This window comes from Zootoca vivipara, chromosome 4, assembly GCF_963506605.1.
Source record: "Zootoca vivipara chromosome 4, rZooViv1.1, whole genome shotgun sequence".
Lineage (NCBI taxonomy): Eukaryota > Metazoa > Chordata > Lepidosauria > Squamata > Lacertidae > Zootoca > Zootoca vivipara.
Genome location: NC_083279.1, coordinates 24742503 through 24759204, shown reverse-complemented (window position 1 = coordinate 24759204; position 16702 = coordinate 24742503). Strand labels below are relative to the sequence as shown.

General features: G+C 41.5%; 1 protein-coding gene across 2 annotated transcripts in view; it reads right to left on the bottom strand.

Annotated features, from left to right (window-relative positions):
* CUL4A (cullin 4A) overlaps positions 1 to 16020 on the bottom strand; it is a 35534-nt gene extending 19514 nt beyond the window's left edge. Inside the window, exons 1-8 of one of the 2 annotated variants that reach the window (XM_035114918.2) lie at positions 15177 to 16020; positions 10262 to 10377; positions 9110 to 9213; positions 8243 to 8312; positions 6465 to 6538; positions 5609 to 5771; positions 2897 to 2986; positions 1736 to 1818 (exon numbers count right to left, since the gene is read on the bottom strand). In XM_035114918.2, the coding sequence (XP_034970809.1) occupies positions 1736 to 1818; positions 2897 to 2986; positions 5609 to 5771; positions 6465 to 6538; positions 8243 to 8312; positions 9110 to 9213; positions 10262 to 10377; positions 15177 to 15351 (875 nt within the window). In that variant the 5' untranslated portion in view covers positions 15352 to 16020. The remainder of the gene's footprint in view (positions 1 to 1735; positions 1819 to 2896; positions 2987 to 5608; positions 5772 to 6464; positions 6539 to 8242; positions 8313 to 9109; positions 9214 to 10261; positions 10378 to 15176) is intronic. The other variant, XM_035114917.2, reaches the window with a different exon arrangement.
* Positions 16021 to 16702: the final 682 nt, after the last annotated feature.

Sequence of the window (16702 nt, the reverse complement as noted above, 5' to 3'; positions counted from 1 at the left end):
TGGACCACCACCTTCCCAATGCGGGGATTCAGGGCACAGTCCGACAATGGCTGTGCTCTTTTATCTCTGGTCGGGGGCAGAGGGTGGCACTAGGGAAGGAGTTGTTGTCACGACACTCCTTGGTGTGTGGAGTGCCGCAGGGCGCAATCCATCCCCTGATGCTTTTCAATATCTCTAGGCGCCCCCTTGCCCAGATTGTCTGGAGTTTTGGGCTGGGTTGTCATCAATATGCTGATGACACCCAGCTTTATCTCTTGATGGATGGCTGCCCTGACTCGGCCCCGAACACACGGACCAGATGCTTGGAAGCTGTGGCTGGATCGCTGCGTGGGAGCCGGTTGAAGTTAGATCCTTCGAAGACAGAGGTCCTCTGGCTGGGTGAGGATGACATGGGGTTGGGGGGGTCAACTCCCATCTCTTGTGGTGGCACAATTAGTGCCAGCGCCTTCTGTCAAGCGTTTGGGTGTAACCTTTGACGCCTCCCTTTCTATGGAGGCACAGGTTGCAGCCACAGCAAAGGTGGCATTTTTCCATCTCCGCAGTATTAAGCAGTTGGTCTCTTACCTTTCTTGCCCTGATGTGGCCACAGTGATCCATGCGACAGTCACCTCCAGGCTTGATTATTGTAACTTGCTCTACACGGGGCTGCCCTTGAAGCTGACCCAGAAACTCCAGCAGGTGCAGAATGCCGCAGTGAGGCTCCTTACGGGGTCCTTGCCATGGGATCACATTCATCCAGTGCTTTACCAACTGCACTGGCTCCCGGGGGAGTACAGGTTTAAGGTGCTGGTTTTGACCTTTAAAGCCCTATGCGGCCTAGGACCCTCATACCTACAGGACCGCCTCTCCTGGTATGCCCCGCGGATGACCTTAAGGTCCACAAACAACAATATTCTGGAGATCCCAAGCCATAAGGTGGCTAGATTGGTTTCAACTAGGGCCCGGGCCTTTTTAGCACTGGCCCTGACGTGGTGGAACACTGTCACAAAGGACTAGGGCCCTGCGGGATTTGACATCTTTCCGCAGGGCCTGCAAGACGGAGCTGTTCCGCCTGGCCTTCGGCTTAGACTCACTCTGACCCCTTATATGGCATTTGGTATATAAATTTTACCTTGGCTTTTTTGCTGGCCCATGTAGGACCAGCCTGGATAGCTGGCTCGGGTGAATATCTGATATTTCCTCCCTTTATGGTCTTGATTTATGTGCTACTACTAAAATGAGGCTGCATTTTAAGTTGTATTTTGATTAACTGTTTGTTTTTGTTGTTGTTTTCTATTACGTTTTATTGTAATTCATATTTGGTACAGTATTTATTTATTTACAGTGACTGGCAGCAGCTGCCCAAGATTTTAGTCAAGGTTCTCTCCCTCCCTTCCTGGAGATGCCATGCATGGAAGCAGACACTCTACCACTGAGCTACACCTCTTACCCTATGGCTATCTGTAACTACAATTACAGATGTTATCATTAAAGTTAATTATTAATGAACAGATAATCTAAATTGAGTGTTATGTAATAGATAGAATTCTAAAACTCTACACATTGCTAAGCTTTCCCAAATACCTTTTGCTTCTATTTCTAGAGCATAATTTTAAGAACATAATTTAAATATAATTTATAAAAGGTGGCACCACTACCCCTTTAGATATAAAGAGTGTTGTACAGTTTTCTATAGAACCAACTTTTAAAACAAACAGGAACCTTGTATTAAAGAAAAAAGGTAATAGGTACTCACTGTGTGCTGTGGTCTAAATATGTCACTACTCTATCTGCTTCTTCTTCTAAACGTTTGTTAACATGGTGAAGGTATTCTGGGACCTGTCAAATAAAAAAAAGATATTTGGAAGGGAATTTTGTTCTACAAAATGACAGAGTCTAAAAGCTGCTAAATAGTAAAACAGCATGACCATATGCTCGTATGATCTTACCTCATGTAATCATATACAGTAGATAACTATATGCATTGATGGCTCTGCTCATTTATTTGTAGTAATTCTGTTATCCCACCCCACCTTTTGCTCACAGCAGGCAGGCAGCAATAACAAGAGAAAGTAAAACTGCTATCCATTGTGATTTCAGTCATTTTTCTATGAACCAAAAGCAATTATTGCAGCAAGGAGTCTCAAAATACACAAATGGCAATTTTAATCTAACCTGACAGATATTCACCTCATCCCCCAAAACAGAGAGAGAATTGAGGAGATATTAATATTTTTACAGCACTAGGAAAAATCCAGAAATGCACACACTGCTTTCAGTCCAGACACATCTGCAGGGTTGAATTCTCAGAAAAACAGCTCTGCAAGTTTGCAGCAGAAGCAGGCTGTGGACAGCACTGATGACCTTGACCTGGCACCCATGATGTCAACAAGAAGCCTCTCTCTGGAGAGGTTTTTGCCTTCTGCCATGCTATCTCAGTACTCACATTCATAACTACTTCAGCTTCTTTTATGAGAGGTAGAAAATACTGCCTGTTTTCTAAATTCTGTACACAACTTCAGAATCACATTTATAAATCTTTGTAAATAACTAAATATTTAGAAATGTCTCTCTATACTGAGGTGAGATTTTCTTTGCATGGAATTGGAAACATCTAAGTTCTCAAACACAATCATGTGGACTCAAACACAGTCATGTGGAAGCCAGATTATTGGCTCTTTATACAATTTTTATGCAATCTTACTGCTTTCCTTTGGCTATAATCCCTCAAATATCATACAAAAATCCCATATATTTAACAATAAAACTGTTTCAAAAGGTAATTGCTATGCATTACTATGACCTTTTTGTTCATATGCATAGAGCTATTTGAATGATTCTGCCTAATGCAACAACCACTCAAGCATATGAACTCATATTGGGAACAATTCCTACTACATTTTGTTTAACTTCATACCTCTCTTTCTTGCATTAATCTTTGGCCTTCTGCAGTATATAAACGATTTGTATCTTCCAAAAACCTTTGTTCAAATGCATCTTTGTAAACCTATTTAAGAGAGACACTAATGTATTTTATCAGGTTAGTGCCTAAATTGTACAGCAATTTGTCAGTAAAAGATAAAACATAGCTTCTATGCACTTTTCTTTTAAATACAGGCTGTTTTATTCATTCATTCATTTAGATTACTTACCCACCATTTACAATAAGATCCCAGGATGGGTTAGAACAATAAAATATAGTTACAAAACAAATAAAATAGGTACAACCATAAAACAAGTTAAGTGTAAAAACAATTCCACATCTTAAAATGTTTACATTGTTTTTACAAGAAAAATAGTTCTAATATAGATGCAGACTAATTTCATTCATTCTTCAAACAACCCTGTGGCATAGGAAATATTCCTACTTACAATTAGGGAACTAATAGTGAAGGAATATCACTTGAACTAGTTTTACAAATTTGTTGGGCTCATTTCCTTTTTTCATTCTCCTTCAGTATGGGCACAAAGAGGAAATAAAAAGCTTTTATTTCCTCTTTCTACTAATTGAGGTTTGCTGCTACATTCTAATCTAGAACTGTGGGTAATTTTAACTATGGTTTAAGAAAACAGTTTGAGATCAGAAAGCATAGTCTACGCCAGGCATCCCCAAACTGCGGCCCTCCAGATGTTTTGGCCTACAACTCCCATGATCCCTAGCTAACAGGACCAGTGGTCAGGGAAGATGGGAATTGTAGTCCAAAACATCTGGAGGGCCAAAGTTTGGGGATGCCTGGTCTACGCTATTTGAAGTTGGTTTGTTCCATTAAACTTTAGGTAGACTAACCAGAGTTTCTCCAGGTTTGGACATAACATGTGTGACATGCATAAGGAAGAACAAGCCATAATGACTCTCAGCCTCACATGCTCCCCCCCTTACCTCTCCCAAGTGAAGGGAGTTAATGGTATGATGTGCTGTTCAAAACCATGGTTAACATTATGCTTAGTTTAAAGAAAGCTTCAATGTGTGTGCAACCGTGCATCGAGCCAAACCCGGAAGTGATCCGAAGTCACAAAAGGGGGCAGAATGGGGTGCCTTGGAATGTAACCCCCGTGTAAATGGGAGGTTGCCTGTGTTCAAAAAGACTCTCATTCCTACCTCAAAACACTGCCTTAGTGATAATAATAATAATAATAATAATAATAATAATAATAATAATAATAATAATAATAATTTGATATTTGTATCCTGCCCATCTGACTGGGTTGCCCCAGCCATTCTGGGCGGCTTCCAGCATATATAAAAACAAAGTAAAACATTAAACCTTAAAAAGCTTCCGTATACAGGGCTGCCTTCAGATGTATCCTAAATGCTGTATAATTACTCAACTCTTTAATATCTTATGGGCAGGTATTCCACAGGGTGGGTGCCACTACCGAGAAGGCCCTCTGCCCTAGTTCCCCTGTAACTTCGCTTCTTGCAGTGAGGAAACCATCAGAAGATCCTTGGAGGACCTGAACCAGAGGATCCTCTGGGCTGAACGATGGGGGTGGAGATGCTCCTTCAAGTATACAGGGCCAAGGCTGTTTAGGGCTTTAAATGTCAGCACCAACACGTTGAATTGTGCTCAGAAATGTACTGGGAGCCTATGTAGGTCTTTGAGGACTGCTGTATATGATCTCGGCTGCTGCTCCCAGTCACCAGTCTAGCCGCTGCATACTGAGATGTTAGGAATGCCCACTTTGAAGCTGGTTGCTCCTTAATTGAGCAGGTCATGTGATATGGTATGACTTTTCAAATAAGCACCAGTACAAATACCATGCCAAGCTGGAAATTTCAGCTCTTTTCTGTGAGCTTTTGCTGAGAGTTTGGGGTGGGAGGAGGAAAGTGTCGTTGAACAGGCATCCCCAAACTGCGGCCCTCCAGATGTTTTGGCTTACAACTCCCATGATCCTTAGCTAACAGGACCAGTGGTTGGGGAAGATGGGAATTTTAGTCCAAAACATCTGGAGGGCCGAAGTTCGGGGATGCCTGTCGTTGAAAGTCTACTCAATATTGATCCAGAGTAGATTTCAATGTATAGTTAGCAAAGTAACAACTTAAACACATTGCAGGATTCCAAAAAAAAATTAGACCAGATGCAATTGTAATTCGTCCAACAGAGCTTTTCTGCTACTGAAGGCAAATGAGCATAATGGTCACAAATCTCATACATTCAGGATTGGCACAGTCCATAAGAAATCCAGTTGCCGCAGATTTAACTTAAACTTACAATAACTACCGGTATAATAAGTCTAAATCTTAACACTATCTATGTACAGACGACCACACCAGAAGGAAAAGATATAAAGAGAAAGTGAAACCCAGGATCCTTCTGGCCTTATCTTTTCTGTCAAGGTCATGCTGACACTAAAAGTAACAGAACTGGTTCAAACCAGCTGTACCCAGCTTCTCTGAAGAATAACCCAAACATCATGAACCTTCTGCTTTTATCTTTCACACAGAGAAGCTTCCACATCCTCTTGAATTAATTAGAATAGGAAAGATCTCTACAGTATTTGCTCAATACTTTCTGCACTAAGAACTGCAAACTGACAGTAAAGCCTCAACTTTCTATTCCCATCCAGAAAAGCAGAAAAAGGAGTGTAATGTTTACTTGCCTTGTACATATTAGGCTTTTATACTTACTTGCAAATCAGACAGCATACTTAACAGACTTCGTAACAAGCTTCTATCTACAGCTTCACCATTCCGTTCTCGTTCAATCAACAGCAGGATTCCATCAATTGTTTTTGTTTGAACTAATTTATCATTAATAATATGGCTTCTAAAAAGTTCTAATCCCATATCCCTGTAAAATTATAACAGGTTAATTACAATTTGATTTTATATAACATTACATGTTCTTATAGACCTAAAATCATATTATGCTTCTATTCCACAATGTGAAGGTTCCGAGTTTTCTCCCTAGTAGAATTTCAACTGTAGGTGCTTGCATGGCTTGAGAACTGGTTACCACTGTAATGACCATTCCTTTTGCACTTTTGCTGAAATTTAGATCAGCAGGAACGCATTACTTGCAGTATTAGGATTACAGAACCAGTAGAAGGGGCATAAAAGAAGCCCTGTCTACATAGCTATTAAAGTTTTAAGAAAATTTTAAGGGTGCAGGTTATCAGTTAAATGGGAGCAGAAATCACCTGCTAAAATTCTTATTTTTGCAGAGATAGTAGTATATGCTTGTGGAACCTAGGACCCTCCAGATGTTGGAGTTCAATTCCTTTTTTAAAAAAATCATTTTTATTAGATTTTTTTCTCTTATAACAATATCTGTAATCATTACATTCAAATTTCAATTTTCCCCTTCCCTGCTGACTTCCCTCAACTACCATCCCTAGTTTGTTACAACTCATATTACATTCTGCTCTTTGTATATTTTACAGCCCATATATCCACATTTCACACCGCAGGTGCATAATGGCCAACACTGTAATAACAGATCCACACACTGCCAACATACATACTACTTAAATACTGTACCTACCATATAGAAGGTAGCATTGAATTCTGAAGAACATAAGTACGGTCCAAAAACAAAAAAATGCTTCTAATCATGATCTGCAAAAAAACAACCCATAAAGATAGAATTAATCTTCTGTGCTTATGCATTACCTCTGCCATATATGTCACATTTCCTGATTTCCTATCCTCATCAATATGGTTATTATACATTCAGAATATATCGTAAAGTTTCATCAAGGAAGAGTATCTACAAGCCAAGAAAGAATTTATACAGTACTGTATATGATCGCCAACAAATAAGAATTTTAAGGAGTTTTCTTAAAGTATGTATGTTTCCTAGAGTTGTAATAATTTGGAGTGAAAAGCAGTAAAATAGGGCCAGCATAGACATAATATTGCTTATCTTAGCCAATATCAGCAGTTCAGAAGCAGCTGTAAGATTTCAAAGTCAATTCCCAATAACCTCTTAATCTTAATCAATGTTAATGTGTTACTAATCCAATATTAATAATCTTAGCTTGATGTTTTATGGGCATGACTGTTAAAGAAGCTTAACATAAAACATATCTAATATGGGGTAGAATTAATCCATAGGGCCAAATGACCATTAAATGTGAAAATTTATATATAACCAAACAGTATATAAATTTTGTTAAATGAATATTGCTAGCTAATGTAAAGCCAAAATATATTTAAGATAATCCAAAACAGCATTAATTGGTTACGACACAGTCATTCTAATTTTACTAATTAATTTTGCTTGGGTGAAAAAGGCAACTTTATGTAATTCAAATACTTAAGGGGATTTCACACATTCCCCATAGTCAAATAACTAGTTCCTAATGAGTTGCACCAATGTGCAATTAAATTTGAAGCCAGCGAGCTTCAAATTTGTTATGCAACTTCATACAGTATTTGTGAAACTAGGTAGCAGCTCAAGCACTCTTTGCTTTTGGGGGGGCGGGGAGCAAAAAAGCAGGGATGCAGCTAGGAAACTAAGCTGAAGTAAATTTCAAAGTCTTTCAAACTCCCACAACACAAAAAGAGAGAAACCAAAGTAATGACCAGTTTTGCAAAGAACACCCAACTCTGTTTGCCCATACAATCATGCTGCAAACTGTTTTTCAAAAGCAGCTGCTTAATTTCATAGGGACTTGGTGATAAATTATTTTGTAGTAACAGAATTAAGAGCTAACCAATAGCTTTTCAAGCAGTCAAAAGCTGTTAAAGTGCTACAAAGATCAAAGTTTATATATCCAAAGGAATATAATTGGATTCAGCTTTCTCATTCAGTTTTTGTAAAACTTTTCCAAGTCATAAATACATATATCATTTAGTTAATTTAACAAAGAATCTAAGAGTTAAGCGAAGCAAATAAAAATTTTCATCCATTTGATTAACAGGGGCAAACAATAGATGTGAACCTGAAATGCCTTTATGAGCTGTGTTGCACAGTAGCTAGTGTCAGACTATGACTAGGGGGCCCTGGTGATCATGGGACAACAATCATCTCTCAGTCTATCCTACCTCATAGGACTGTTGTGAGGCTAAAAATGAGACTCATATACATCAGGGATGGGAAACCTGTAGACCTCCAGATGTTGTTGGAATACAAACCCCATCATCCCCGAGACCCCAGACCATCCTGGCTGGAATGGATGGGACTTTTAGTCCAAATATACCAGGTTCCCCATTCCTGATTTATATCATTTTGAACTGCTTGAAGAAACGTGGGATATACAACTTTTTTAAAAAATAAAATGAAATATAAATATGCATTATGAACTACATGTAACTTACCATTTGTCTGCAGTGATCTTGCCAGCATCTGTTTATTTTCTTTAAAAACAGGAGACTGTCAAGAGAATCTGTGCTACAAAGGTTAAGGGAAGCTATCTTTTTTTTTTAGTCAATATATCAGTAGTTACTCTCTATAGAGTTATATGTTATAGATTAGGATTCTAGCCTGAATTTGGAGCTATCATTTCTGAAAGAATTTCGACTTTTACTGTGACAACCACATCAAGTCTTTAAGAATCTGGAGTCTCCCTGAAAGCATCCAAGAGGGGAAATATATGATTCTTAGTATAGTTGAACACAGGAAATTATTGCACTGATTATTAATCATACCCCAAATCTTCAAGAACTGTCAGCAATAGATTCTCCACTCTAGAACACAATCTAAACCAAGCGAGACCCAAGCAACACTCTGGGGAAATTAAGAATGCAGACGGCCTTGTTAACTTCAATATCACTGTGAAAAGATGCCAACATGCTACAAACCTAAACCATAAACAAGACATTATTTTTCAGATTCCAAGTACATTATTTGTGAAGCATTTTTACTTTGATGAGACTACAATGTATACTTTATGAACACTAAAACTATTAATGCAGTGGTACCTCGACTTACGAATGACTCGACGTATGAATGTTTCGAGTTACGAATGGAGCTGTGTCCGCCATTTTGGATGCGGCGTGAATAGGATTTTTTCAACTTATGAATTTTTAATAGGGGTTGATTTGACTTACGATTCCCCCCCCCCCAAATAGGCTTCTACTTACGATTTTTTCGACTTACGAAGGTCCGTTCGGAACGGATTAAATTCGTAAGTCGAGGTACCACTGTAACTGTTTAGCTGCATTTTTTGTATATAAAAAGGATATTCTCTAAACTGCAGTATCTGGGCTTTCACGTGGTCTTCACAGACTTGTCTTAGCTGTTTATACAGCATAGGTGATGCTTTATAAGAACAGACATTTTCAACAGCCTGGGATATAAGGACAAAGAAAGAGTTCAGCAACATCAAGGTAGCCACCACCACCTCCTTCCCCTCCCCCAGGTTTCAGATACTTTTTTTTTTTTAAGGAGGAATAGAATATTTCCGGAAGAGATATCCCAGGGAGAGACAACAGATCTCCCCGTCCTCTTCTGGGTAAACCTATTTTGTCTTACTTAACTATATTCTTGAAACAGTTCAACTTATGGGAAGATTTCTGGGCAACTGCTTCACCAGACAGAATACTCGTAGTTTATTCAAGCACCGAGAATAAAATGGAGAGAATGCTCAAAAATAGCCAGTTCAAAAGAAAATTAATCCAAGGTGACCCAAATGAGAATACTGGGTGGGGTGGGGGAAATGGAGTGTCCTGAGAGAAGGCATGGCTGCCTGACTAGCTGGACTCAACAATGCATTCCACAATGCATTATTTTCTTGCAGGCTCCCTTGTATATTTATAAATCTATAAGAACACACCACTCCTGACATTTTAGTAAGATTCATTTTTTAGTTTCTTGCCATAAGTCCAACACAACTGTCCCATTTTTACTGGGACACCCCAGTTGACAGAAGCCAATTCCGGCTTCTGTTTTGATCCTCGAATGTCCCTTTTTTTGGTCTGGTGCTCTGGTTCAAGCACTGGACCAAAAGATGCTCACTCTGGTGATTGTCAGCAGCATCACACCAAAGCGCCTTCCCATCCAGCACTGTGGCATGACTCTCCTGATCGCCAGAATACTGGGTGAGAGTGGATGAGTGGCATGAGGGTGTGGGAGAGTGGCGAGAGCAGGGGGTGGGGATGGAATAGGGTGTGTTCTGAATTTAGTTAGGAAAAAGTTGGAGCACAGGTGCACATAAAGGATAGAGTACCTGAATGCACCCCTATGCACACAGAAATCTAGGCAGGGAGAAATATAGGCATCAGGGCATTAGAAATGTCCAAGGACAGGTTTTCCACGTGATGTATTCTTTGTTACAGACAGAAAATCTCCCAAATCACTACTTCTAAAATATCCATTTTATTCATATAAACTCTTACTTGGTAGAGCTCTTCAAGATTATATTTAATAGATGTACTGCTTTGAATTGCTCTGACTGCTTCATGAAGCTTCTGCCATGTGTCCTGAGTGTAGTTATCAGGTAAAGTGGGTCTCTCTGCATTAAACAGACAAAGAACAAGGGGTGAGGAATGGTATATTCTTTTACAACTTTATAATTCTGAGTGTGGTTTCTTAATCGATAAATAAGGCATTTCCATTTTATTTTATTTGACCTTTTGCAATAGGCAACATGAAGAAAGTGCTTTCTAAATGGAAATAAAACACAGTGTGATAAAAGAGCATACACCTTTTAAACTTTATATTTGTATTCCATACAAACATGCACTGAAAAATACAAAAATACACCAAATCAGCAGTTATTCAACCACTACTTCAAATGTGCAGAAAAGGACACGCTTATATACACATGATCTGCATTAAAAGTATTCTGTGCATCACACCCTCTCACAAAGACTTCAGTCCTATGTATGCTTGGAAGTAAACCCCACTGAACTGAAAGGGATTTACTCTCAACTAAACATGCATAGGATTAGGCTGCACATGTAGTACAAGGAACAGGTGTAATTTGTACTTTATCCCATTTCCTGTCACTTGATTGATGGTGATTAGTGCTCCACTTCTGTATGTTAATAATACTGTACCTTATTAAAGGGATATTGGCTTCCTCATAACTAATTTGGACCAGCATTTCATCGTGCCCTTTATCCCAACCCTTTCATTTTTAGAGTCATTTTTTTCTTATTTAAAAAAGTTGAAGATGAATTTGTGCATCTGTATCCATTCATCGTAATCACCCAATTTTTTCAGCTAATTGCAAAATGTGAGGATATGGAGTAGATTGTTTCTAAACTCACATAACTATAGCCACTTCATGTTCTCTGCTGTTATTCTGCAAAATTATGGCTCTGTCTCTGGACGCAACTACCAGTATCCAGCATTTTTTTCTAAAGGTCAAAAAGTCACATTATGAAGGAACACACATGAACTAGGAACACCGAAATTTTACTACCAGAACAAGCTATTAACAAATTAAGGCTGCAATTCTGTGGAAACTTACTTGAGAGTGAATCCCACTGAACATATTGGGACTTGTTTCTGTGGAAATATGCATAGGATCCCCCTGTATGTGTAATAACTGTTGCTGCGTATATAGTCTAAAATGAACTGTCATGTATGTATATGTCCCTGAATTTGTCATGCAGCATTAAAGTGGGTAAGGGTGAGAAAGAAGGGTTAGGCTGACTAAGTTTAGGCAAGTAACAATGTTTTGTGAAAAAATACAAAGCTCAGCTTCATAGGAGTGAAATCTCTCTTTTGGAGATGTTTAACTGGACACATATATGGTGAAATGCGAACAGGGGACAGAGAAAGGGCAGAACTCCTCAATACCTTCTTTGCCTCAGTCTTCTCCAAAAAAAGAAAACAATGCCCAACCTGAAGAATATGGAGCAGATGATTCAGCAGGGGAAACACAGCCCAGAATAAGTAAGGAGGTAGTACAAGAATACTTGGCTAGTTTAGATGTATTCAAGTCTCCAGGGCCAGATGAACTACATCCAAGAGTATTAAAAGAACTGGCAGAGGTGATTTCAGTACCACTGACAATAATCTTTGAAAATTCCTGGAGAACAGGCGAAGTTCCAGCAGACTGGAGGAGGGCAAATGTTGTCCCTATTTTCAAAAAGGGGGAAAGAGAGGACCCAAACAATTACCGCCCAGTCAGCCTGACATCAATACCAAGAAAGATTCTAGAGCAGATCATTAAGCAAACGGTCTGTGAGCACCTAGAAAGGAACGCTGTGATCACTAAAAGTCAGCATGGGTTTCTGAAAAATAAGTCATGTCAAGACTAATCTGATCTCATTTTTTGACAGAATTACAAGCCTGGTACCCTGTTTCTCATATTTTAAGACATACCCATAAAATAAGCCATAGCAGGATTTTTAAGCATTCAAGGCATATAAGCCATACCCCGAAAATAAGACATAGTGATAGGCGCAGCAGCAATGCCGGCCGCGGCAGGAGGAGGAGGGAAAAAATAAGACATCCCTTGAAAATAAGCCATAGTGAGTTTTTTGAGGAAAAAAATAATATAAGACGTATCTTATAATATGAGAAACACGGTAGATGAAGGGAACGCTGTGGATGTAGCCTATCTTTATTTCAGCAAGGCCTTTGACAAGGTGCCCCATGATATTCTTGTAAAGAAGCTGGTAAAATGTGGGCTAGACAATGCTACCATTCAATGGATTTGTAACTGGCTGACTGACCAAACCCAAAGGGTGCTCATCAATGGCTCCTCCTCATCATGGAGAGTAGTGACTAGTGGGGTGCCACAGGGTTCTGTCTTGGGCCCAGTCTTAATTCAACATCTTTATCAATGACTTGGATGATGGGCTTGAGGGCATCCTGAGAAAGTTTGCAGGTGACACCAAATTGGGATGGGTGGCTAATGCCCCAGAGGACAGGATCACACTTCAGGATGACCTTGACAGATTGGACAACTGGGCGGTAAGCAAACAAGATGAATTTTAACAGGGAGAAATGTAAAGTACTACACTTGGGCAAAAAAAGAAAGAAAGGCACAAATACAGGATGGGAGACACCTGGCTTGAGAGCAGTACATGTGAAAAGGATCTGGGAGTCTTGGTAGACCACAAACTTGACATGAGTCAACAGTGTGATGCAGCAGCTAAAAAAGCCAATGCAATTCTGGGCTGCATCAATAGTATAGCAAGGGATCAAGGGAAGTAATAGTACCACTGTATTCTGCTCTGCTCAGACCTCACCTGGAGTATTGTGTCAAGTTCTGGGCACCACAGTTCAAGGAGGATACTGACAAGCTGGAACGTGTCCAGAAGAGGGCAACCAAAATGGTCAAAGGCCTGGAAATGATGCCTTATGAGGAACGGCTTAGGGAGCTGGGTATGTTTAGCCTGGAGAAGAGAAGGTTAAGGGGTGATATGATAGCCATGTTCAAATATATAAAAGGATGTCATATAGAGGAGGGAGAAAGGTTGTTTTCTGCTGCTCCAGAGAAGTGGACACGGAGCAATGGATTCAAACTACAAGAAAGAAGATTCCACCTAAACATTAGGAAGAACTTCCTGACAGTAAGAGCTGTTCGGCAGTGGAATTTGCTACCAAGGAGTGTGGTGGAGTCTCCTCCTTTGGAGGTCTTTAAGCAGAGGCTTGACAGGTATATGTCAAGAATGCTTTGATGGTGTTTCCTGCTTGGCAGGGGGTTGGACTGGATGGCCCTTGTGGTCTCTTCCAGCTCTATGATTCTATGACATGAGAGGTATAGATGCTTGAGAGTGTATTCTTCAGATTGAAAGGATTAGTTGTTCCTTAGCATACTTTAACTTCCTCAACATTTCAGGGGATGTCTGCAGATTCTAATTTGTTAATGACAGAGTATGAAAGCAGTGGATAGTGGTTATACACAATTAAACACATGCAGTACACAGTAGCTTGCTGTCATTTGGTGGACTGCAGACAATGCAGCAGTACACCAAGCAACAGATGAAGGAAATATGAGACTTAAAACTGCCTCTGTGAGAACAGTAACAAAATCTAGTTTCACTCCTATAGAGGTCCCATGTGGACAGTAAAGTGAGGAAAGGGCAATGGATGTCACACGTCAACACAAGCCAAGGGGCCTGTGCTCCTGATTGGCTGACAGTGACTGATCTGACCAGGCAGAGTGCCAAACACTCTTCCACTCCTGCATGTCAAACAAGGAAAAGTTCCTTAGAGTCCTTGGTCTGCCTGACAAAGAGCAACCTCTCCCCAGCCAGACTTAAGATGACAGCAAATACATCTGTGTGGTAAATATCAAGTTTCCTGCATTCAGGCATATTTACAAGCAAGCATGTATGTGTGCAAGCAAGCAAGCAAGCAAGCAAACAAACAAACTCACATACTCACACTCTTGCATGCCTGAAGAGCTTTTTAAAAACAAGGAACACTTCTGGAGTTCTGCTGACTCATTAATAAGTCAACAGCATTACGTAGGATCAAAACAAAGATACAGAGAAGACAGACTGTTTTCACAAATCAGTTTTAAAATTGCTTGCTGTCTGTTAGGTCAAATGTCACTTTTAATGCTACATGTGAAAATGTTCTGAGATGCCTAGAGCTACAATCACAAGATCACACCCTTTTGTTCCACATAATTTTTTAGAGCGCCCCATCCCATCATCATAATTGCAGGTTCACCCATAAGAACATAGCAGGAGGCTTGGGGGCAAGAAATTAAGCTTCTGTCTTTAACACACACCCCCCCAAGTGCAACTAGGGTTGCAAGCCTATGCATACCTACCTGGGAGGAAGTCCTATTGAAGTCAGTGGGGCTTACTTCTGTGTGTGTGTGTGGCAGGTTTGAAGGATATTAAGTGATAACCCCTGGGGTATAGGGCTGTATATAAACTCAATAAACAACAACCACCACCATCACCACCCTATCCACATTTGTGATGTTGACCGCCTAATATCCCCAGGTACAAAACAGGGCAGGTCAGTAACATTTAAAAAAAAACAACACCCCAAATCGACAGCGTAGGAGAAACCATTTTGTATCCCTAACTCGTCACCCAAGGAAAGCCCACTTTTACACCATTTTTAGAATCCCGCCTTTGAATCTGACAACCCCTTAAGTACATCTGCAAAGGGGTGGGAAACAAAAACAAAAGCAGGTTGCATTTCGAAACGAGCTATTCAAATGGGGACGAGCAAGAAATCAGAACAAAACGTTTGAAATGAGGGTGCTGATGAGCGCGCCACGTTCCCTTGTACGGGAAAAAAAAGAAAACAAAAAACCCAGGGGAGACAAGTCCCACACGCGAACATCTCCTTCCTCCTCCAGCATCCTAGATGCGCTTGCACACCCACCTCTGAAGTTCTTGATCACTAATTTTTTGGACGTGGCCCCTCCACCAGCAGCTCCAGAGCCGGCCGGCCCGCTTCGGACGCCGGCCACAGCTGCCAGGGAAGCGGGCTTGGTGAAGCCGTTGGTGTGCCCGACCAGCGCCGACAAGTGCTGCTTCTTCTGGGGCTCGCCGGCCATGTTCGACCCAGCAATCCCGGGGGTGGGTGGGGTGTAGATTTCCCTTGGTGCCCCTCCCTCCTTCCCTCCGGCTTTCCTCTCAGTTTTGAACGACGCGGAAGGCGGCTCTCAAAAGGGGGAGACGGTAATAAGAACAACAACGACAACGGTAAAGATCCTCGCCGCCAACGGGGCGCCGCCTCAGCGACCCAGGCGCTTCCATGAGGGGCGCACGGAAATCGAAGGAAAAGGCCGGAGCGGCGCCTCCTTCCCGGCCGCTGGACTCGGCGTGTGGGAACAGCGAAGAAGCGGCAAACAGCAGGCGACGGCGACGGCGACGACGCCCCCGACGCCGCCTCACAAAATGGCTCCTTTGGTCCACTCGGGTGAAGGCCGAAGCTGCTGCTGTTGCCTCCGCCGCGGGTCGGGTTGGCTTCTGAAAGCAAGGCCGAGGCGGCGGCGGCGGCGGCGGATGCACCTCGCCGGGGCAGATACCTACGACTTCCTCGGCCCGGAGGAGGGCTCTAGCCTGCTGTTGTCACGGGACTCAGGCAGGGGCCACGCAAGGGGGTGGTGGGAGGCAACTGGCGAAGCAGCACCTTCGACACCGCCGCCGTTTCCACAGTATCAGCTCGGCGTTAGGCAGGCCAAGGCCGCAATCCTATATCCACTTACCTAAGGAGTGGGCGGTGCGCGGGCGAGGGAGGCGCTATTTCTGCTTTGTTTTGCTCTTACGTTGTGTGCTTTTTTGCACAGTAAAAGGGCGCCATGTGATTCTTCGCATTGTGAATTAAACGGAACGACAAGTCAAATAAATAAATAAATAAAGTAACCCCACCCCACCCCCACTGAACACTACGCAAGTTCATTCTGAGTAGGGAAAGAGAACCCAGGTTTATTCATTGTGGGAACAAGCTGATACCGTACTGTATAGGGGTGTCGTCGTTACATTTGGTGAAGCAGGATCGATTCAAGACCAAGCAGAAGACGCTGCAAGGTTGGCATCCTGTCTGCCTCAGAGACAAAAAGCACTGGGAGTTGTAGTCCCAAAACATTTGGAGGGCCGAGTTTGCCTATGCCTGCTGTAGCGCTACCCATAGGGGAGAGACATGCTTTGTTGCAGCTGGGGCAGATGGAAGCCTCTGGGATGTGCTGCTGTAGATTATTATTATTATTATTATTAATTGAATTTATATAGCTCCCTATACCCGGGTGTCTCAGGGCGGTTCACAGATGCAACATTCACAGTGAGCAAGGACAATGAAGCTGTGACATTGACAGTTTATTTTCAGTTCTTTTCGTAACATGGGGTTTGCCATTTTGCAGCTGCAGAACAGCTGTCAACATTTTCACTGAGCTATCTAGCACAACT